At 64.7% G+C, this 23,370-nt stretch overlaps 1 protein-coding gene across 6 annotated transcripts in view; it reads right to left on the reverse strand.

Annotated features, from left to right (window-relative positions):
* ARHGEF10 (Rho guanine nucleotide exchange factor 10) overlaps window positions 1–23,370 on the reverse strand; it is a 64,675-nt gene that overhangs the window by 22,886 nt on the left and 18,419 nt on the right. For 3 of the 6 annotated variants that reach the window (XM_045581660.1, XM_045581659.1, XM_045581655.1), the window contains exons 5-16: window positions 22,939–23,002; window positions 22,415–22,491; window positions 21,470–21,526; window positions 17,069–17,232; window positions 15,500–15,616; window positions 8,251–8,365; window positions 7,707–7,813; window positions 5,317–5,394; window positions 4,581–4,760; window positions 3,380–3,496; window positions 2,319–2,411; window positions 965–1,135 (exon numbers count right to left, since the gene is read on the reverse strand). In XM_045581660.1, the coding sequence (XP_045437616.1) occupies window positions 965–1,135; window positions 2,319–2,411; window positions 3,380–3,496; window positions 4,581–4,760; window positions 5,317–5,394; window positions 7,707–7,813; window positions 8,251–8,365; window positions 15,500–15,616; window positions 17,069–17,232; window positions 21,470–21,526; window positions 22,415–22,491; window positions 22,939–23,002 (1,340 nt within the window). The remainder of the gene's footprint in view (window positions 1–964; window positions 1,136–2,318; window positions 2,412–3,379; window positions 3,497–4,580; window positions 4,761–5,316; window positions 5,395–7,706; window positions 7,814–8,250; window positions 8,366–15,499; window positions 15,617–17,068; window positions 17,233–21,469; window positions 21,527–22,414; window positions 22,492–22,938; window positions 23,003–23,370) is intronic. The other 3 variants (XM_045581657.1, XM_045581656.1, XM_045581658.1) reach the window with 3 other exon arrangements.

Here is a 23,370-nt window from a genome sequence, read left to right on the forward strand (position 1 = left end):
GAGGGTCAGTGAGCGCGGGCCCGGAGGCGGAGGGTCAGTGAGCGCAGGGCCCGGAGGCGGAGGGTCAGTGAGCGCGGGCCCGGAGGCGGAGGGTCAGTGAGCGCGGGCCCGGAGGAGGCGGGTCAGTGGGCGCAGGGCCCAGAGGAGGCGGAGGGTCAGTGAGCGCAGGGCCCGGAGGCGGAGGGTCAGTGAGCGCGGGCCCGGAGGCGGAGGGTCAGTGAGCGCGGGCCCGGAGGCGGAGGGTCAGTGAGCGCGGGCCCGGAGGCGGAGGGTCAGTGAGCGCAGGGCCCGGAGGCGGAGGGTCAGTGAGCGCGGGCCCGGAGGCGGAGGGTCAGTGAGCGCGGGCCCGGAGGAGGCGGGTCAGTGGGCGCAGGGCCCGGAGGAGGCGGAGGGTCAGTGAGCGCAGGGCCCGGAGGCGGAGGGTCAGTGAGCGCAGGGCCCGGAGGAGGCGGGTCAGTGAGTGCAGGGCCCGGAGGAGGCGGGTTAGTGAGTGCGGGCCCGGAGGCGGAGGGTCAGTGAGTGCAGGCCCGGAGGCGGAGGGTCAGTGAGCGCAGGGCCCGGAGGCGGAGGGTCAGTGAGCGCAGGGCCCGGAGGCGGAGGGTCAGTGAGCGCAGGGCCCGGAGGCGGAGGGTTAGTGAGCGCGGGCCCGGAGGCGGCGGGTCAGTGGGCGCAGGGCCCGGAGGCGGTGGGTCAGTGAGCGCAGGGCCCGGAGGCGGTGGGTCAGTGAGCGCAGGGCCCGGAGGTGGTGGGTTAGTGAGCGCAGGGCCCGGAGGTGGTGGGTTAGTGAGCGCAGGGCCCGGAGGCGGTGGGTTAGCGGCGGAGGCGGAGGCGGAGGGTCAGTGGGCGCGGGCCCGGAGGCGGAGGGTCAGTGAGCGCAGGGCCCGGAGGTGGAGGGTCAGTGAGCGCAGGGCCCGGAGGCGGCGGGTCAGTGGGCGCGGGCCCAGGAGGCGGCGTCCGTGTCCACCTTGTTCAGGTAGCGCTCATTCACCGCCTTGGCGATCTGCCTCATCTCACAGCGCCGGTCCGCCTCGCGCTTCCTCTCGCTCAGTTTCTCCGCCAGCGTCTCCAGCTCCGTCAGCGCCATCTGGAGGGGCAGCCGGTCAGGGTGCCCGCGGGGCGTGTTCCGCAGCATGTCCTTTTGGGGAGAGAGTACATGTGTGTGTGCGTGTGCGTGCGTGTGTGTGTGTGTGTGTGTGCGCGCCCGTGTGTGTGTGTGCGTGTGTGTGTGTGTGTGCGCGCGCCCGTGTGTGTGTGTGTGTGTGTGTGTGTGTGTGTGATTGCCCGGGTGGGGGCCCAGGGCCGTGGTCACCGGCAGACGCGCCAGCACCCAGGCTGCCCGCAGTGGATGCCGTGTGGTCAGCTGTCAGGAAGGACGCAAACCGGGTGAGTCATAGCCTGACTGACACTTCGACTGGGCCTTTCCCCAAAACCAGGTGAACTCACTCCAGGACTCAGGCTGAGCATCGACCTGTGAACCAGGAGGTCACGACTGGATTCTTGGTCCGGGCACAGGCCCGGGTTGGGGGCTCCATGCCCAGTGTGGGGCGTGCAGGAGGCAGCCGGTCCATGACTCTCTCTCACCACTAATGTTTCTCTCATCATGGATGTATCTCTCTATCTCCCTCTCCCTTCCTCTCTGACACCAATAAAGATAAACGTTAACACCCACGCACCAACACACTCGGTCCTGGTCCCAGGCCAGCTCAGGCACGGAGCCCTGACACTCGGGGTTCTGAGTGACGGGGAGGGAGGAGCCTGTCCAGGTGCCTGAGCGAAGGCGGCCGTGGCTCCAGGTGGATTGGAGGCTGGACCTCCAGGGAGGGGCCTGCAGGACAAGAGGTCCCACTGGCCAGTGAGGCCATCCGTCTGCCTCCGCAGGGAGCCGCCACGGAAACCCACAGGCAGGGCTGGGGAGGGCCGGGGTCGGGGACGTGGTGCTAGGAGGACGGTGAGCGCCCGGCAGCCCAGGCCCCTCCCCCTTGGCGTCCATCTGACGTCCGAGTTATAAACCGCGAACGCCAGTGCCTTCCTGAGCCCCGCCAGCCCATTCCTGAGCCTGTGGGGCATGGGGACCGGCTGGGCAGCCCAGTGGGACCGAGCTGGGCGGCTGTGGCCGCTACTGCACTTGGCGCCTGACGTGGACGGGCCTGGGCCCGAGGGCTGACGCTCGGGGACAGTGTCAGCTGAGCCGAACACAGGACGCAGGCTGGTGCGGGCCCCTCGGAGGAGAGGAGGAGCTGAGGCTACAGGGAGGACTGGTTCAGGGGTCACCGGGGTCACCAGGGTCACCGGGGTCAGCAGGGGTCGGGGGCCCGTACCTGGAGCAGCAGGATGAACTGCGGGAACCTCTGGATGGGCCTGGTCATCAGGCTGTAGAGCGAGACGCGGTCCGGGCTGGACTCCTGGCTCTGCTGCGAGGAGAGGGTCACTCACCGCGGGCAGCGGGCGTCCACGCCGTCCACGCCCAGCACCGGCCTCGGGGCGGGGCCACGGCCACGCAGGGCCTGCGTCCGTGTCTGCAGACACTTCCTCCGCTGCCTGTCCCCCCACCTCCTCCCCTACCCACCTGTCCCTCAGGCCCACCTCTCCGCCCCTGGCCTACAGCGAGCATGGCTGGCTTCAGGCCCTGGCCAGTGTGCTCAGTGGTTGGAGCACTGGCCCGCACACCGAAGGGTCTCAGGTTCAGTCCCTGGTTTGCAGGTTGGATCCCCAGCCCCGGTTGGAGTGTGAGGGGGAGGCCACCAATGGATGTGTCTCTCACATCAATGTTCCCCTCTCTCTCTCCTCTCTTTTTCTCCCTCTCTTTCTCTCTCTTTCTCCCTCTCTCTCTCTTTCTCTCCTCTCTCTCCTGTCCCTTCAACTCTCTCTAAAAATCAATGGGAGAAATATCCTCAGGCAAGGATTAACAAAATAATAATAATAAAATAAATTACTAAAAGTAAAAGCTATGTTCCCCCTAAAAATGCATCTCTCTTTCTCGCATCGATCCAGCACCCAGGGCGCTGTTGGTTCAAAGCGGTGACAGTGAGCGAGCGGCATGGAGCACTGGGAGGCGAGGGTGCTTCAGCTCATCACCAGGTCTCCCACGCGGAGCCTGTTTTCAGAGGCGTCAAAACCCAGAACCCGGAATGGGCCCTGAACCGGTGTGGCTCAGTGGATAGAGCGTCGGCCTGCGGACTGAAAGGTCCCGGGTTCCATTCCGGTAAAGGGCATGTGCCTTGGTTGCGGGCACATCCCCAGTAGAGGGTGTGCAGGAGGCAGCTGACCAATGTTTCTCTCTCACTGATGTTTCTGACTCTCTATCCCTCTCCCGTCCGCTCTGTAAAGAGTCAGTAATAATAATAATAATAAATAAAACCGGAACGGGGAAGAGGCCCACCTTGAGGAACTCCAGGAAGGCGGGCTTTGTGGCGCAGGCCTTCTTGAGCACGGCCACGGCCGCGCTGAAGTTGTTCACGTACTCGCTGTAGGCGTCCAGCACCATGGACTTGGAGAACTGAAATCGGACGTGGGAGACGTGAGGAGCGCCGCGCCCAGGGGCCTCCCGACCTGAGTGACCCCCGCCACGGCCACGCCCCACGGAACAGACTCCGTCCCGCCACGTGGGACTTTCCGGGTCGGTTCCGGGGACTCTGTTCCGTCCCGCTGGTCTACCCGCCTGCTCTTGTGCCAGGGCCTGGCTGCTTTGAGGGCAGTGGCTTTGCAGTGTAATTTAGCATCTGGTACTGGGATCCCTCCCATTTCGCTCTACTTTCTCAAGATGCTTCAGCTCTCCAGGGCCTCTTTGGGTCCCGTATACGTTTTTGGAGTGTTCATTCTGGATCTATAAAATATGCCGTTGGTATTTCATTAGGGGTTGCGTTCAATCTGGAGCTTGCTTTGGGTAATACGGACATTTTAGTGATGCTGATGCTACGGATCCATGAACATGGTATACTCTTCCACTAGTTTATGTCTTCCTCTACCTCTTCTTTCAACATCCTGTGGTTTTCGGAGTGCAGGTCTTCTACCTCCTCGTTAAGTGTATTCCCAAGTATGTTATTTTGGATGCAATGGTAAGTGGGATTATTTAGTTTCTCTTTCTGAGAATTCATTATCGGTATACAAGAAAGTCATAGATTTTTGGGCGTGGATTCTGTTCCTGCTACTTTGCTGAATTCATTTATTAAATCTAGTTGTTTTGTGGGGGTTTTTGGTGGAGTCTTTAGGGTTTTCTATGCACAATATTATGCCATCTGCAATAATGAGAGCTACCTCCAGGCAGCTGGCTGAGGGCCCGTGCCCAGGAGCCACTGCAGCCCGCCTCCCCTCTGCCCTCCCCGCCCCCCTGCCAGCCCAGGGGCCCAGCGTCTGCAAGGGAGCTCCGGGCTCGGAGCGCGGGCTGAGGGGAGGCGGGTGTATTGGCCAGCTCCCCAGTGCCCAGGAGGGGACGGGCTACAGAGAGGGAGGGCCTCACGCAGGCTCCCCGACCACCCCCGCCAGCACAGGGACGGGCGCAGCCAGCACCGCCCAGCCTGCCTGGAGGGGCAGGCGTGGGCGTCCTCCCGGGCCCGCCGCCCTGGGCGGCAGGCGGCACTCACCGAGGCCACGAAGACATCGCCGATCATCTCCACCACGTCCCACTCGGCCACGCGGCTGGCCAGCGCCATCTGGAACAGGCGGTGGCACTGCAGCACCTCCCGCAGCCGGTGGAACACCACCCGCAGCTTCCGCTCACTCAGCACCCGCGGCTCCGTCTCCGCCAGCGGCCGCTCGTACTGCTGGGGGCAGAGGGGGCGGGGCGGAGTGTGGGGGGCTGTGGGGGCAGAGGGGGCGGGGCGGAGTGTGGGGGGCTGTGGGGGCAGAGGGGGCGGGGCGGAGTGTGGGGGGCTGTGGGGGCAGAGGGGGCGGGGCGGAGTGTGGGGGGATGAGTGGTGTCCGTACAGGGACTCCAACACACACCACTCGGCGTGTTTTTACTGGTTTTATTTATTACTTTTGTCTAATCCTCTCCCGTTGGTTTTCAGGGAGAGTAGAAGCGAGAGGGGAGACAGAGAGAAACATCGACGTGAGAGAGACACACCCATGTGCCTCCTGCAGGAGCGCCGACCAAGGCCCAGCCAGGGAGGGTCTGCCACCCAGGTGCCCTTGGCCAGAACCGAACCCGGACCCGCGGGACCACAGGCCGGTGCTCTACCCACTGAGCCGCACTGGCCACGGCTAACTTGTTTTTGCTTAAAGACGTTCGTTAGCCGTTCCTCCGGGGGAGGCAGCCCCCGCGCTCCCTCCTGCAGGGCGTCTGCGGCGGGGCAGCGGGCGGGCGGGAGGGACACGCACCTCCAGGATCCGAGTGAGGGCGTCCACGTAGTTCTTCTCGCTGTCCACAATGGAGCCCAGGATGCACCTCCGGACCACCTGGGGGCGGGCACAGCGAGGGCGCCGGTGCTGGGTGCTGGGCCCGCGGGAAGGGGAAGGCAGCCGTAGGCCTCACCGCACTGTGACAGCTGCTCTGAGCCAGCGTCCGGACCAGCGCGCCGCCCCCTCGCCACAGCGCCCCCCGACGCTCACGGCACTGACCACAGGCGGACACGGAGCCACAGCGCCGACGCCTGCCACCACGACGCAGGCACACACGCGCCCAACTCTGTTACACATTCCACGTAACGTGTCTGACTCTGAGCTACATGTTCCACGACCCTCAGAACGGGAGTTGGGCCCCGGGTCCGAGTCACCCCCGCCTCAGACAGGCCGAGGGTCAAACCGCGGCCGGCCTTCCACCACTCCCATCACCGTGCGGCCTCCCGTCCGAGGGGACCACTCGGGGTCTGACCTCGGAGTTCTGCGTCCTTTTCTAAGTCCTGAGATAGTCCTCACGTGTCGGACAAAGGACTGGCACCGACACAAAACAAGTTAATAAAAACACAAGAATGAGACCAGAGAACCCTCCGCAGACGTGACCCTCCATGCTGCCTCTCTCTCGGCGAACCCGCCGGCCGCCCGCACCAGAAGGAACACCCCGGTGTGCGCTCTGCACGGCCGGCTCAGAGCCACCGGGGGAGCCTCAAACACTCAGGAACCGGCCGTCCGAGCCCTGGTCCCCGCCGCCCAGGCCCCGGCCCCCAGGCCCCGCCCCCCAGGCCCCGCCCCCCAGGTTCCCCGCCGCCCAGGTTCCCCGCCCCCCAGGCCCCGCCGCCCAGGCCCCGGCCCCCCAGGCCCGCCGCCCAGGCCCCGGCCCCCCAGGTCCCCGCCGCCCAGGCCCCGGCCCCCCCCAGGCCCCGCCGCCCAGGCCCCGCCGCCCAGGTCCCCGCCGCCCAGGCCCCGGCCCCCAGACCCCGCCGCCCAGACCCCGGCCCCCCCAGGCCCCGCCGCCCAGGTTCCCCGCCCCCCAGGTTCCCCGCCGCCCAGGCCCCGGCCCCCAGGCCCCGCCCCCCAGGTTCCCCGCCGCCCAGGTTCCCCGCCCCCCAGGCCCCGCCGCCCAGGCCCCGGCCCCCCCCAGGCCCCGCCGCCCAGGCCCCGCCGCCCAGGTCCCCGCCGCCCAGGTTCCCCGCCCCCCAGGCCCCGCCGCCCAGGCCCCGCCGCCCAGGTCCCCGCCGCCCAGGCCCCGGCCCCCAGACCCCGCCGCCCAGGCCCCAGCCCCCCCAGGCCCCGCCGCCCAGGTTCCCCGCCCCCCAGGTTCCCCGCCGCCCAGGCCCCCGCCCCCCAGGCCCCCGCCCCCCAGGCCCCGGCCGCCCAGGCCCCGCCCCCCAGGTTCCCCGCCCCCCAGGTTCCCCGCCCCCCAGGCCCCGCCCCCCAGGCCCCCGCCCCCCAGGTCCCGGCCCCCCAGGCCCCGGCCCCCCAGGCCCCGCCGCCCAGGCCCCGCCCCCCAGGCCCCGGCCCCCCAGGTTCCCCGCCGCCCAGGCCCCGGCCCCCCCCCCCCCCCCCGAGCCCGCAGCCCAGGTCCCCGCCCCCCAGGTTCCCTGCCGTCCAGGCCCCGGCCCCCCAGGTCCCCGCCGCCCAGGCCCCGGCCCCCCCAGGCCCCGCCGCCCAGGTTCCCCGCCCCCCAGGTTCCCCGCCGCCCAGGCCCCCGCCCCCCAGGCCCCCGCCCCCCAGGCCCCGGCCGCCCAGGCCCCGCCCCCCAGGTTCCCCGCCCCCCAGGTTCCCCGCCCCCCAGGCCCCGCCCCCCAGGCCCCGGCCCCCCCAGGCCCCGCCGCCCAGGCCCCGCCCCCAGGCCCCGGCCCCCCAGGTTCCCCGCCGCCCAGGCCCCGGCCCCCCCCCCCCCCCCCGAGCCCGCAGCCCAGGTCCCCGCCCCCCAGGTTCCCTGCCGTCCAGGCCCCGGCCCCCCAGGTCCCCGCCGCCCAGGCCCCGGCCCCCCCAGGCCCCGCCGCCCAGGTTCCCCGCCCCCCAGGCCCCGCCGCCCAGGCCCTGGCCCCCCCAGGCCCCGCAGCCCAGGCCCCGGCCCCCCAGGCCCCGGCCCCCCAGGCCCCGGCCCCCCAGGCCCCGGCCCCCCAGGCCCCGGCCCCCAGGTTCCCCGCCGCCCAGGCCCCGCCCCCCAGGTTCCCCGCCCCCCAGGTCCCCACCGCCCAGGCCCCGGCCCCCCCCAGGCCCCGGCCCCCCAGGACCCGGCCCCCCAGGCCCCGGCCCCCAGGTTCCCCGCCCCCCAGGCCCCGCCCCCCAGGCCCCGCCGCCCAGGTCCCCGGCCCCCCCAGGCCCTGGCCGCCCCCGCCGGGTGAGCCCGCCGGCCGCCCTACCTGCTGCTGGGACAGCCCCGCGGGCATCGGGGTGAGCACGGCCTCGGGGTGCCGGCAGTCCACGTCGATGAACACGCTCTGCTCCTCCTCGAGGCCCGGCCGGGGGTCTGAGGAGGGGGCGAGCGGGTGTGACAAGGTGTGACCCGGAGACCACGCCCCGCACACCGGGAGCAGCCAATGGCAGCCTCCCGTTCCCGTCCACTCCCGCCCCTCCCCGACGCCCCAGGCCACACGCCCTTCCCACAGGGCGCTGCTGGTGCGGAAATGCTCAGTCCCTGGAGCTCGCCTCCCAGGGCAGCGGGGGCGTTTAGTCCTGACGGTGAACTGGAAGTGGCTGTGCTGTGATCCAGTCTAACACAAGGCTAATAAGCAAATCGACCAAACAGCAGAGTGACCAGTGGCTATGACACGCCCTGACCACCAGGGGGCAGAGGCTTGGCGCAGGAGCGGTTCGCTGGGGGTCAGTGAGCTCCCACAGGGGGCGCCGCTCAGCCGGAAGCCGGGCTCCCGCTGGCCAGCGCAGCGACTCCACTGCAGCGCTCACCTGGGGAGATGAAGGACTTGGTCCTGATGAAGGAGCGGCCCTTCTTCACGGCGGCCTTGGTCCTCTCCAGCCCGTCCCGCGTGCCCTCCTTGGCCGCCTTCATCAGCTTCTGCACCTGCGGGCGAGGGGCGTGAGGCGGGCTCCGTGCTCCCCAGGCACGTCCCCGCCGGTCCACCAGCACAGGTGGCTGCTCTGGACCAGCCGCGGGCGGTCCTGGCGGGCCCGAGTGTGTGTGTGCGGTGCCGGCGGTCTGCCTTTTCAAAAACCGGGAGAAGCAGCCCGGCCGGCGTGGCTCAGGGGCTGAGCGTGCATCTATGAACCAGGAGGTCACAGTGCGATTCCCGGTTGGGGCACAGGCCCGGGGTTCCAGGAGGCAGTGTGGGGAGTGCAGGAGGCAGCTGGTCCTTGATTCTCTCTTATCATGGAGGTTTCACTCTCTCCCTCTCCCTTCCTCTGTGAAGCCAATAAAATAAAAACATTTTTTTAAAAGGGAAGAGCAAACTAGCTCAGAGCCTTCTGTGACTGACGCGTTAGAGCCCTCTGTTTACATCTTCATTGGGACACGGCAGTGCAAGCAGCCGGCAGAGCGGGGAAGGCCTCGGCCTCGGAGAGGGCATACCAGCCCGCCCGCCAGCCCTGGCGCTCCACAGCCCACCCAGCCTCAGGCAGCCACGTCCACGGTCCATAGCCCCATCCACTGCCCACAGCCCCGTCCACTGCCCACAGCCCCATCCACTGCCCACAGCCACGTCCACGGTCCACAGCCACATCCACTGCCCACAGCCATGGCCCACAGCCCCGTCCACTGCCCACAGCCCCGTCCATGGCCCACAGCCCCGTCCACTGCCCACAGCCCCGTCCACTGCCCACTGCCCACAGCCACGGCCCACAGCCCCGTCCACTGCCCACAGCCATGTCCACGGTCCACAGCCACATCCACTGCCCACAGCCCCGTCCACTGCCCACAGCCCCGTCCACGGCCCACAGCCCCATCCACTGCCCACAGCCACGTCCACTGCCCACCGCCCCGTCCACTGCCCACAGCCACGGCCCACAGCCCCGTCCACTGACCACAGCCCCGTCCACTGACCACAGCCCCGTCCACTGACCACAGCCACGGCCCACAGCCCCGTCTACTGCCCACAGCCCCGTCCACTGCCCACAGCCACGGCCCACAGCCCACGGCCCCGTCCACTGCCCACAGCCCCGTCCACGGCCCACAGCCCCATCCAGTGCCCACAGCCCCGTCCACTGCCCCGTCCACTGCCCACAGCCACGTCCACTGCCCACAGCCCCGTCCACTGCCCACAGCCCCGTCCACTGCCCACAGCCCCGTCCACGGCCCACAGCCCCGTCCACGGCCCACAGCCCCGTCCACTGCCCACAGCCCCAGCCCACAGCCCCGTCCACTGACCACAGCCACATCCACGGCCCACAGCCCCGTCCACTGCCCACAGCCCCGTCCACAGCCCACAGCCCCGTCCACTGCCCACAGCCCCGTCCACTGCCCACAGCCCCGTCCACAGCCCACAGCCACGTCCACTGACCACAGCCCCGTCCACTGCCCACAGCCCCGTCCACGGCCCACAGCCCCGTCCACTGACCACAGCCCCGTCCACTGCCCACAGCCCCGTCCACTGCCCACAGCCCCGTCCACGGCCCACAGCCCCGTCCACTGCCCACAGCCACGGCCCACAGCCCCGTCCACTGCCCACAGCCCCGTCCACGGCCCACAGCCCCGTCCACTGCCCACAGCCCCGTCCATGGCCCACAGCCCCGTCCACTGCCCACAGCCCCGTCCACGGCCCACAGCCCCGTCGACTGACCACAGCCCCGTCCACGGCCCACAGCCCACGGCACAGAGCGCTGCACGCACTCAATGGCAAGACACAGTGACTGCAGGCAGACAGAGGGACGGGCAGGACAGACAGAGGGACAGCGGGGGCAGGACCAGGCCGGCCTCCACACCTCTGCGGACACCTGCGGCCACAGGCTGCCCCGGCCGGGGGCCTCGCTGACCCAGCCCGCCAGCGTCTCAGAGCGGCCGGCAGAGTGCGTCCGGTTCTTAAAGGGCCCAGGTCTGAGGGCTGGCCTCGGGGACCAGGGCTTCCTCCAGAGAAGCGTGGGCGGCCTCCGAGGGGAGGCCCACACCCTCCGAGTGACCTGGGACCCGCCTCCTGGTCCCGGGAGAGGCTCAGGTACCCCCCCTGGGCTGCCGCCCCTCCCGCCAGCACCACTGGCCTCAAGCCCGGCCGTGCGCCCTGCCCGGACCTGCTGCCAGCCCAGGGCGGGCGGCTGGCACTCCAGATTGGTCGGGGCTGCCCCGTGCCTGCAGATTGGGGCTCCGGTGTGAGCATGCCGCCCCGCGCCCACTACCCCACTACCCCCCCACCCCCCCACCTGCCCCCCACCCCCGTGAGCAGCTCCCAGGTGACATCACACAGTGCATCTCCAGCCCACCGTCCCTGCAAGCCCTTCCCCGCCCCCCGCCCCGCCCCAGCCGCAGGCGCCTCCCAAAGCCGTCCACCAAGACCATGCTCCCCCCCCCCCCCCCCGAACTGAACCGCATCAGCGCCCAGCAGGCCCCACTTCCGCAGCCGGAGGACCCCTCTGCCCCCCCACCCCCCTCCACATCCACCCTGCGAGCAGCTGGGCCCCTGGCTCCCGCATCCCTTCGACCGACGACAGCATCCTGTGGACGGTGCGCCCTGACACCCCCGAAGCTTCCCTCCTCCATGGCCCCGAGCCCCCCTCTCCTCCCCCCGAGCCCCCCCCTCCTCCCCCCGAGCCCCCCTCCTCCTCCCCCCGAGCCCCCCCCTCCTCCCCCCGAGCCCCCCCCTCCTCCCCCCGAGCCCCCCTCCTCCTCCCCCCGAGCCCCCCTCTCCTCCCCCCGAGCCCCCCTCTCCTCCCCCCGAGCCCCCCTCTCCTCCCCCCGAGCCCCACTCTCCTCCCCCCGAGCCCCCCTCTCCCGCCCCGAGCCCCCTTATCCTCCCCCGAGCCCCACTCTCCTCCCCCTGAGCCCCCCTCTCCTCCCCCGAGCCCCCCCTCCTCCCCCCGAGCCCCCCTCCTCCTCCCCCCGAGCCCCCCTCCTCCTCCCCCCGAGCCCCCCTCTCCTCCCCCCGAGCCCCCTTATCCTCCCCCGAGCCCCACTCTCCTCCCCCCGAGCCCCCCTCTCCTCCCCCCGAGCCCCCTTATCCTCCCCCGAGCCCCACTCTCCTCCCCCTGAGCCCCCCTCTCCTCCCCCCGAGCCCCCTTATCCTCCCCCGAGCCCCACTCTCCTCCCCCTGAGCCCCCCTCTCCTCCCCCCGAGCCCCCTTATCCTCCCCCGAGCCCCCTTATCCTCCCCCGACCCCCACTCTCCTCCCCTGACCCGGCCGCTGTGCTCGTCCAGCCCGTTCCCGTCTTGGCTCCCTCTCCCCCCCGCCCCCCATGTGCAGGGACAGGAGGCCTGGCCCGGAGCTGGGGAGGAACTGCGGGCGAGGAGAGGAGAGGAGAGGAGAGCCTGTGTCTGGCCAGAGGGAGGAGCCAGCAGGCCCTGGGGTACCTGCCCACCCGCCCCCAAGGCTGCCCATGTGCCCGCCTCCCTGGGACCCTGCCGCTCCCGACCGACCATCCGCCAGTTCCAAACCGCTCCAGGACCCAGCCACCCTCACAGGCTTCTGCTGACTAACGGGGCTCCCGGAACCCGCCAGGCCCTGTACTCGCCTGGGCCGGCCCAGCCCAGACATGGCCACCCGAGGGACCTGCCGGACCCTGACTGAGCGAGCCTGACTGATGGCCCTGGTCCTGCTCCCGCCCCAGCACAGACACACCGTCCCCACACCCAGCACACACACACTATCTCCCCACACACACACACACACACCGTCCCCACACCCAGCACACACACACTATCCCCACACCCAGCACACACACACTATCCCCCACACACACACACACCGTCCCCAAAACCAGCACACACACACTATCCCCCCACACACACACACACACACACTATCCCCACACCCAGCACACACACACTATCCCCCACACACACACACACACACCGTCCCCACACCCAGCACACACACACCGTCCCCACACACAGCACACACACACTATCCCCACACACACCCAGCACACACACACTATCCCCACACACACACACACACACACACACACTATCCCCACACCCAGCACACACACACTATCCCCACACACACCCAGCACACACACACTACCCCCCCCACACACACACACTATCCCCACACACACACTATCCCCCCCCACACACACACACACACTATCCCCACACACACATTGTCCCCACACAGACACACCGTCCCCACACACAGCACACACACACCGTCCCCACACCCAGCACACACACACCGTCCCCACACACAGCACACACACACCGTCCCCACACCCAGCACACACACACCGTCCCCACACACAGCACACACACACCGTCCCCACACACAGCACACACACACTATCCCCCCCCACACACACACACACACTATCCCCACACCCAGCACACACACACTATCCCCCCACACACACACACACTATCCCCACACACACACACACACACACACACTATCCCCACACACACACACACACACACTATCCCCACACACACATTGTCCCCACACAGACACACCGTCCCCACACCCAGCACACACACACTATCCCCCCCCACACACACACACACACTATCCCCCCCCCCCACACACACACACACACTATCCCCACACCCAGCACACACACACTATCCCCCCACACACACACACACACACTATCCCCACACACACACACACACACACACACACACTATCCCCACACACACACTATCCCCACACACATTGTCCCCACACAGACACACCGTCCCCACACCCAGCACACACACACTATCCCCACACACACCCAGCACACACACACTATCCCCCACACACACACACTATCCCCACACACACATTGTCCCCACACAGACACACCGTCCCCACACCCAGCACACACACACTATCCCCCCCCCCCACACACACACACACTATCCCCACACCCAGCACACACACACTACCCCCACACACACACACACACACACTATCCCCACACACAGCACACACACACCGTCCCCACACCCAGCACACACACACCATCCCCACACCCAGCACACACACACCGTCCCCACACCCAGCACACACACACTATCCCCACACACACACACACTATCCCCACACACACACTGTCCCCACACAGACACACCGTCCCCACACCCAGCACACACACACTACCCCCCCCCACACACACACACACTATCCCCACACACAGCACACACACACCGTCCCCACACCCAGCACACACACACTATCCCCACACCCAGCACACACACACTATCCCCACACACATCCAGCACACACACAGTATCCCCCCCCACACACACACACACACACTATCCCCCCCACACACACACACACTATCCCCACACCCAGCACACACACACTACCCCCCACACACACACACACTATCCCCACACACAGCACACACACACCGTCCCCACACCCAGCACACACACACTATCCCCACACCCAGCACACACACACTATCCCCACACACACCCAGCACACACACAGTATCCCCCCACACACACACACACACACTATCCCCCCCACACACACACACACTATCCCCACACCCAGCACACACACACTACCCCCACACACACACACACACTATCCCCACACACAGCACACACACACCGTCCCCACACCCAGCACACACACACTATCCCCACACCCAGCACACACACACTATCCCCACACACACCCAGCACACACACACTATCCCCCCACACACACACACACACACTATCCCCACACACACACTGTCCCCACACAGACATACCGTCCCCACACCCAGCACACACACACTATCCCCACACACACATTGTCCCCACACAGACACACTGTCCCTACACCCAGCACACACACACTGGGCACAGAGCACAAACACACTGTCCCCCCACACACACACATTGTCCCCACAGACACACACTGTCCCCCCCCCCCCCACACACACACACACACACACACGGCACAGAGCACAAACACACTGTCCCCCCCACACACACACACATTGTCCCCACAGAGACACACTGTCTCCCCCCCACACACACACACACACACACGGCACAGAGCACAAACACACTGTCCCCCCACACACACACACATTGTCCCCACAGAGACACACTGTCACCCCCCCCCCACACACACACACACACACACACGGCACAGAGCACAAACACATTGTCCCCCCACACACACACACACATTGTCCCCACACAGACACACTGTCACCCCCCCACACACACACACACACACACTGGGCACAGAGCACACAGACTGGGCACACAGCACAGACACACTGGGCACAGAGCAGCGGGGAGGGGACGATGCCAGGCAGACGTGGACGTCCAGGTAAGCGCACTCGGCACACGGCCACGGCCACGGCCACGGCCACAGGAGGGGCGGGGCCCGGGCTGCAGGAAGCTGCATGAGACAGGGGCCTTTGAAACACAGCGCAGTGGCCCGGCGGCGTGGCTCCGTGGTTGAGCATTGACCTCTGAACCACGAGGTCTCAGTTCCATTCCCCGGGAAGGCACAGGCCCGGGTGTGGGCTCCATACCCAGATGGGGGCGTGCAGAGGCAGCCAGTCCGTGATTCTCTCTCATCACTGATGTCTCTCCCTTCCTCTCTGAAATCAATTAAAAAATATACTTTAAAAGTAAACAAGTAAATGGAACACATCTCAAGGAGCCGGTGGCCATCACGCGTCCAAACGCAGCCCTCACACCGGGTCAGGACCCACTGCGCTCGGGACGATGGAGCCGGCCGCCGTGCTCCTGGGCCGTGCGCCTGTGCCGCTGCAGGCCTCGGGCGCTGAGGGACTGGACGCTTTCCACTGATCGTCCCCGGGAAGTCCTCATAACCCCTCACGGGTCTCCGCCAAAAGCCACTGCCTTTCCCCACCACAGGGGGCGCTCTGCAGGCGGCTGGTCGCAGGCTGCTGGGCCTGCCTTCCAGGGGCTGGGATGGCCCACCTGGGGGCCTCTAGGTACCCCCTCTGCCAGTGGCGGGAGAGTGGGGGGGAGAAGGGAGGCAAATGGCCCCCAGCTGGACAGGAGGCTGCTGAGCGCCGGGCGTGGCCGAGCAGTCCCCAGGGCCTCGGGCGCCTTGTGGACACAGCGGGAGGGGAGGGGCCACGCTACCTTCAGCTCCTGCTTCTGCTTTAGCTGCTGCATCTCCCCCGCGCCCACTGTGCTGGCCACCAGCTCTCTCATCTTTCTCTCATAGCGCGCCTTCACCCGGGCCAGGTCGTGGGACAGCTGGGCACAGAGAGACATCTTTCACAAGGCGCCCTCCGGGGACCGCAGTCTTACCCTGACGGTCTCCCGGGAGCCACCGCCACGCCGCCAGCCCCGAGACAGACACCAGTGACTGCGGCCCGGCCGCGTGGCCCCTGGCTGAGTGCCGGCCTCGGACCCAGGAGGTCCCGCTGGATTCCCGCTCAGGGCACAGGCCTGGGCTGTGGGCTCCATCCCCAGAGGGGGGCGTGCAGGAGGCAGCCGGCTCATGACTCTCTCCCATCACTGGTGTTTCTCTCTCCCCCTCTCTGCCCCTCCCTCTCTGAAATCAATAAAATACATTTTTTTAAAATAAAAATAAGCACGTGTGATGGCAGCAGCTCGGGACAGACGCCACCCCTGGTGAGCCGGCTGGGAGCTGTCTGTGCGTGCCGGCAAACACACATGGAGGCCTGGCCCCGTCCCACCATCGGGATGAGGTAAGTGACCGATCTGGGAGGCCTGCAGGAAGGACGCCCGTCCGTCCGTCCGTCCGTCCGTCATCTCCACACGGAAGAACCCTGGATGCGGCCTGCAGGACTCGCAGGGGGACAGCCAGCGGGGCTCACAGGAGGAACACAGCGAGGTCTCAGTGTGACCACAGTGTCCACATTGCTATGCCAGGGCCCCGCTCCCAGTCAGCACACCCACAGTACCGGGGCGAGAACTGGTGCCACAGGGTGGTTCTCACCTGACTTCTCAGCCAGCCAGGAGCCTGGTCCTTGGGTTCCACCCACCAGGTCACACCCACCCGGTCACACCGGGCTGTGTCTGTCCCTCCCACCAGGTCACACCAGGCTGCATCTCAACCTCCAAAGTACACGAGGACGCTGCCATCACTGCAGACGTCAGAACATAGCACCCCTTTTGAAAACAGCCCAAACCCCAGCAACCACAGTGGATGTGGCACAGCCAGTCACCACGGCAACCCGGGACCTCACACACCTGAGCTGCCTCCACCCCGTCCCAGACTCCAGGCCTCCATCCTGCGTCCCCCGCTGGGCCCTGAGGTCAGACACACACACACACTGCCCTCTGGCGTGGTCGTGGGCAGCCCGGACCTGTCCTGTCACGGGGTCTATGTTATGTCTTCCTGCCCATGGTGGGCACCGGACTCCGACGTCCCTGAGGGATAGCGAGTGTCACTGCCCAGCAGCCCGGCTCCCCCTCGGCAGCAGGCAGATCACCGAGCACCCGGTCACCACAGGACGGCGCTGAGCTCACTGGAACACGCAGGGCACAGCTCTCCCGGCCTCTGCGGGCAGAGCTCCACACGTGCGCTCCCACCTGCCGCGACGTGGGCCCCTTCTCTTCTGCCAACCCTGTGCTCGCCTCGAGCCGCCCACCGGCACCTAAAACACTCATGTGCCCATCTTGTGAGCCGGCATCCCACGGCCGGCCCGGTTGTGCCATAAGCCGACGGCGCACACGCACCTGCTTCCGGTGGCTGCTGCGCAGGAAGGACCGGGGGACCCCGTTCCTGCCCTCGGAGTCGCTCTGCTCCCCGTAACTCTCGAACTCACTGGAGCTCCACCCGTACTCCAGCGAGCTGTTTCCACCCTCGTCTCCGTTCTCCACGGCGTCGTAGATCAGCTCATCTGAGGGCGAGCACAGGACGGAGTTAGGAGCGCACCCCGCACCCGCCGAGTCCTGCAGGTCCTCGTTTCACCACGTGGCTGGGCCGCTTCAGAGGAGCAGCGGGCGGGGCCGGCTCGGGCTGCCCCTCCGGGGGGCATTATGTGGGGCCTGTGGGGCTGGAGATGCCTGGGTCTTCCCGAAGCTCTGACACTCAGCCCCATCTGTATCCTGAGGCCCTGGTGCTGCACAGAATCCACTCTCACACCGACACGAAATCCAGTCACACCAACACAAAATCCACACTCACACTGACACGAAACCCAGTCACAATGATTATTGGTCACAAAGACCTTCCCACGGAGAAAATTGTTTGTTTAGATTAGGGGTGTCGAACTCAATCAGAGAAGGGGCCAAAATCTAAAATCCAGCCTAAATCGCGGGCCGAATGGTTTACTGAACAGTCATAAACTGTCATTGTGATGGAAATGCAGCGGAGTGCAGTGATGACAGCGCGGTGCGGGCCACATTGCAAGGCCTGGCGGGACGGATTTGGCCCGCGGGCCTTGTGTTTGACACATGTGGTTTAGATAAATGTAAGGGATAGAAATGTTTTGGGTGGATGGGTGGATGGATAATGAATGGGTGGATGGTGGATGGATGGATGGATAGATGATTAGATGGATGGATTGTTGGATGGATGAATGATGGACGGTTAGATGGATGGATGGGTAGATGGATGGGAGGGTGGGTGAATGGAAGGACAAATAGATGGATAGATGGGTAGACAGATGGAAGGGAAGATGGAGAGAGTAGGTGGGTGGATGATGGATGGATGGATGGACAGTTAGATGGATGGTTGGATGGATGGATGGATGGTTAGATGGGTGGATGGATGGAAGGATAGATGGATGGTTAGATGGGTGGGTGGGTGGGTGGATGGATGGATGGATGGATGGATGGAAGGGTGGAGAGATGGATGAATGGTTGGATGGATGGATGGATGGATGGATGGATGGAAGGGTGGAGAGATGGATGAATGGTTAGATGGGTGAATGGATGGACGGATGGAAGGGTGGATGGATGGAAGGGTGGGTAGATAGATGGATGGGTGGATGGATGGATGGATGGATGGATGGAAGGGTGGATGGATGGAAGGGTGGGTAGATGGATGGATGGGTAGATGGATGGAAGGGTGGGTGGATGGAAGGGTGGGTAGATAGATGGATGGGTGGATGGATGGATGGATGGAAGGGTGGATGGATGGAAGGGTGGGTAGATGGATGGATGGGTAGATGGATGGAAGGGTGGGTGGATGGATGGTGGGTAGGTAGCTTGTTAGATGGATGGATGGACAATTAGATGGATGGTTAGATGGGTGGATGAGTGGGTGGATGGATAGACGGGTGGATAAATAGATGGATGGGTATATGGATAGATGGGTCAATGGCTTAATAAGACTATAAATCATCTGTTCCCGGATTGAAAGGGCTCTATCACCGCAGCCCCTCTGAAGGACACGCCAAGGCAATGACAAGCCTGTCCTCACAGGGACTCCTGCTCTCATTCTCAGAGAATTACACTTGCGCTTGGTGGGTCCTCTCGTTTCCTGTCTCCTGGTTCCAGTGTGCGTGTCCTTTTTACTTCTTCCCTCCCCTTCTCTGACTGCCGAGTCGGATGCTGAGCTCATTATTTTTCAGTCTTTCTGTTTCTTTTTAGCAGATGCCATAATCTCTTTAATTTCTAACTATTCTAAATCCACTCTATAAGTTCTTATGTAATATTTTCATTATTATTCAAGTTAAAACATCTCCTAACTTCCACTCTAATTCCATCTTTGGCCATGGGATATGTGTGTGGCCATGTGACTTTTTAAAAAATTTATTTCAGAGAGCGAGAGGGAGAGATAGAAACATCAATGATGAAAGAGAATCATTGAGTATGTATGGGGGGGGGCGATGTTAAAATATGTACACAGATAATAATTTAATAAAATAAAAAAGAAGAAAGAGAATCACTGATTGGCTGCCTCCTACACACCCCACACTGGGGAAAGAGCCCACACCCAGCCATATGCCCTTGACTGGAACGAACTGGGGGCCATTCAGTCCGCAGACCATTCTATCCACTGACCAAACCGGCCAGGTCATGTGACTTTTAATGGTCAAATGTGTGTGCTTATTAATATCTGCTTTGGGGCATACTACTGCGCAGTCAGTTTTCAGAAGCGCCCAGGTGTTTGAAAAGCTGTGCGTCCTGAAACTATTCTCTTCAGGATCCCATGTGTGGCTTTCCAGTCAACAGTACACAATTATGTACTGATCTTTTTGCTTTATACATATTTTTATGTATATTTTTATTGATATATTTTAAAATATATTTTTATTGATTTCAGAGAGGAAGGGAAAGGGAAAGAAAAAAACATCAATGATGAGAGAAAATCATTGATTAGCTGCCTCCTGCACTCCCCCAACTGGGGATGGAGCCCACAACCTGGACATGTGCCCTGGCCGGAAATTGACCTCCTGGTTCATAAGTCAACACTCAACCACTGAGCCACACCGGCCAGGCTGTTTTCTATGTTTTAGGCCATGTTACTGGATGCACACACGTTCAGAACTGTGTCATCGTTCTCTGTGGAGGAATCTCTATCTAGTCATGTTTTATCGCTAACACACCATATAATACCCAGTCGTACTGGCTATGTAGTGGTGAGCATTGGCTTATATTCCTTTTTCCATACAAATGCTTACATACAAATGTCCTGTGTCCTTACATAGTTCTCATAACGTGTCTGGCTTTGCTATGTTATCCAACCCAGGAACCTCTGTTCCTGGTGACGGGAGCCCAATCATCTATACTGATAAAAGCGTAATATGCTAATTAGACCAGACGTCCTTCCGGACAGGCCGGGCGGAGGGAGGGAAGCCCAATCCTGCGTCCCAGGGGGAGGAAGGCCTGCTCTGGCATGATTTTCGTGCACCGGGGCCCGGGCCTCTAGTATTTGTCAGCAGCAATACGCTGGGCTCACTCTGCCATCTTCCTGCCTCGCCGTTCGCCGTGCCATCTCACTTTACGTGTTCTTGCTGGCGCCAGGTGGGTGTCACTCCACCAATCCTGGAGGTAAATCCTCTCTTTCTGACCTTTCAGGGCGCCCACAAACGGCAGGCCTGGCCTGGCACATACAAGCCAGCGTCTACGTGCTTCCCCGGAACGTCGCACGGACACGGACGGCGGTTCCGGGTCGGCCTCGCCGAGGCTCCGCTCCCCGCCGGCTGGGTGCGGCTCCCACGGCTCACTGTCTGCCGGTCCAGCTGCTCACCGTTCTCCTGCTTCCCTTGGTGTTCCACGTCCCTTCCCTTGGACCGGAACGACATCGGTGTTTCTCCGGAGTCTGGCGGGGAGGGCTCCGTCGCCATCGCTCCTGGGAGAGGCTCCCGCGGCAGAACTCGGGGTGGAGGGGGCGGGTTCTCCCGGCGCTGTGCCTGTCGCCCCGCCGCCCCCGCCGGAGACACAGCTCCTCCCCGAACCACGGCTCCCGGGGCACCGCCGCCTGGGCCTGTGGGGGCTCGCCGGGACACGGTGCCGAGGCATCACCTGCCGGGCCCGGGAGTGGCCCACTCCGCAGCCGCATCCCTGCCATCCGGGAACGTGTGTTTTCCTTTAATTCTAGAGCGTTCTTAGTCCTGTCTTCTACTTTCTCATTTGTTAGATGTACACTGGAGCATCTCACCTACATGTTCCCAACCTTTTCGTTCATACATCTCACATTTCAACTCCTTCTGCTTCTTTAGAGAAATTAAGATGACCCTCTAGTCCCAGCTGGTGCTGCTAGGTGGTCAGAGCGTCGGTCAATGGGCTGAAGGGTCCCAGGTTCGATTCCTGAAGTTAAGCCCTCTGATCCCTGTGGGCCCTTTGGGATCGATCAGGCCTAAACAGGCACACGCCAAGGTCTCAGGCTTGATCCCCAGTGTGGGGCGTGAAGGAGGCACCTGGCCAATGATCCTCTCCTTACTGACGTTTCTCACTCCCATCTCTGAGATCAACATAAATGTATTTAAAAGAAGACACGACCCTCTCTGAAGTGCTGTGATGGGAACACACACAGGTGAGCCCACCACACGGATCCAGGGACACTGTGAGACAGAGAACACAGACTGACACACAGGCACACACAGAGAGAGGAGTGTGTTCAGGCGGCATCTGCCTGCCGGGAGAGACGGCCCCCGTCTCTGGACACGCAGCGCGGACGGGGCCCACCTGGCTCGGAGTCCGACTCCTCCCTGGGCACGTCGTCGTAAACGGCTTCCTCAGCGTCTGCAGGGAGAGGGCCTGTGAGGACAGCTGACCGCCGAGCGCAGGTCCTGGGGCAGGGCCCGTCCCCAGGGAGCCGGCCGTCCCGCAGCCATCGGCCGGGCACATGCACCTGCCACGCGTGAGCACTGTGGGGAGGGCAGGGCGTGGGCTCGGGGCTGAAGGAAACCACCCCACTGATGAGCCGGTGGGAAGGAGGCGGCTGGAAAAGCAAGTTCGCTTTTCCTTTAAAATTTAAAAACGAGTACATCACCCTGGCCGGGTTGGCTCAGTGGGGAGAGCAGCGGCCTGCAGACCACAGGGTCCTGGGTCCGGTTCCGGTCAAGGGCAGGCACCTCAGTGGCAGGCTCCTCCCGGGCCCAGGCCCTGGTCGGGGTGCATGCTGGAGGCAGCCCATAAGTGAGTCTCTCTCACATCGGTGTTTCTCTCTGTCTTCCCCTCTCCCTTCCACTCTCCCTGGAAATCAATGGAAAACTATCCTCAGGTGAGGATTAACAAAAAATGAAAAACAACCAGTACATCCAGGGAAAACAGCTGCCCTCTCTAACTACACGTGGCCGCCGTGGCCGCCGTGGGTCCGTGGTGGCTGCACCCCGCCCCCCCCAGGGAGAGGCACCAGCTGGCGGGAGGAGGCCGTCTGTGTCTGGTGGGGCTGCTGGCTGGGGGCCTGGGGCAGCCTCTCGGTCCAGTCCGAAACCCCCAGCCATTTCACAAACACCAGGGGGCGCCGTGCTGGCGGGAGCGCTCCCAGTGACAGGACGGAGTGAGTGACGGATGTCAGAACCTTTAGCCCCGACGCAGGGCACGAGGCTACGGGGCTGGGCCTGGCACAGCAGGGGAGTGGCGAGGACCCGGGGCACGGGCAGCCCTGGCGGGCGGCGGGCAGCTTACTGTCCATCCAGGCGGTGTTGGCGGGGTCGGCCGCCCAGCGGGCCAGGGCGCTGTCCTCAGCCTGGGCCGGGTCCTCGCTGCAGGAGACGGACGGCACGTCACCCCAGACCGTCCTCTAGCCCGCGGCCCCCGGCTCTGCGCGCGCGGCCCACGCTGACCGCCCGGCTGCGGGAGAGAGGAGTCTGCGCAGGAGGGTTCCCCGGCACCCGGGCAGAGGAAGGCCGGCCGGTGGACCAGCTGGGAGGGCTCGGTGAAATCTGGCTCAAACAAGTTAAAACCCTCTCTTCCCCCCGGGGGTCTGGGCCTCGCCGAGGAGGCAGGCCGGCCCGGCTCTCCCCCGGCCGAGGTCTCCCCGCTCGCCTCCCACACGGATGGCACGGGCGTCTCGCAGTCCCGTGTTCAGGGGGACCACGTGGGCCCCGGCGAGAGGGCAGAGGCTGACGGACAGCGGTGAGGAGCCCCGGGGCCCTGGCCGCCGGCCCCTCCCCACGCCGGCCCCCGGCCCTGGGAGGGCCGCCCGGCACCTGTTCGCTGGCTCCTCGGAGCTCAGGGAGTTGCACTGGCCGTCCACCGCCACCTCGGGGGCCTCTGCCGAGAGAGAGAGAGAGAGAGAGAGAGAGAGAGAGAGAGAGAGAGAGAGAGAGAGAGAACACACACACACTCGTGTTGCCAGAGGCCAATAAAAATGCAAGTTGATTTTCACTCCAAAATGATTTCCTGCTTTGTTTCTGACCAAGGATTGGCGTATCTTAGCAGGAAGGGGGGTGAGTGATGGGTTCGAGGGGTTTTGGGTAGAATGTCTTCCACGTGGGGTTACATGCAGAGCGATGGCCCAGGGCGTCGGACACAGGCAGAAGGAAAAGGGCACCAACGTGGTGTGTGCGTGTCCGACCCTGGGGCACAGGCCCCGTCCAGCTGCTCCTCCGGAGGGCGTTCACAGGACGAGGCCCTCCGCT

The sequence above is a fragment of the Pipistrellus kuhlii genome, unplaced genomic scaffold (assembly GCF_014108245.1).
Source record: "Pipistrellus kuhlii isolate mPipKuh1 unplaced genomic scaffold, mPipKuh1.p scaffold_m20_p_148, whole genome shotgun sequence".
NCBI classification, from domain to species: domain Eukaryota; kingdom Metazoa; phylum Chordata; class Mammalia; order Chiroptera; family Vespertilionidae; genus Pipistrellus; species Pipistrellus kuhlii.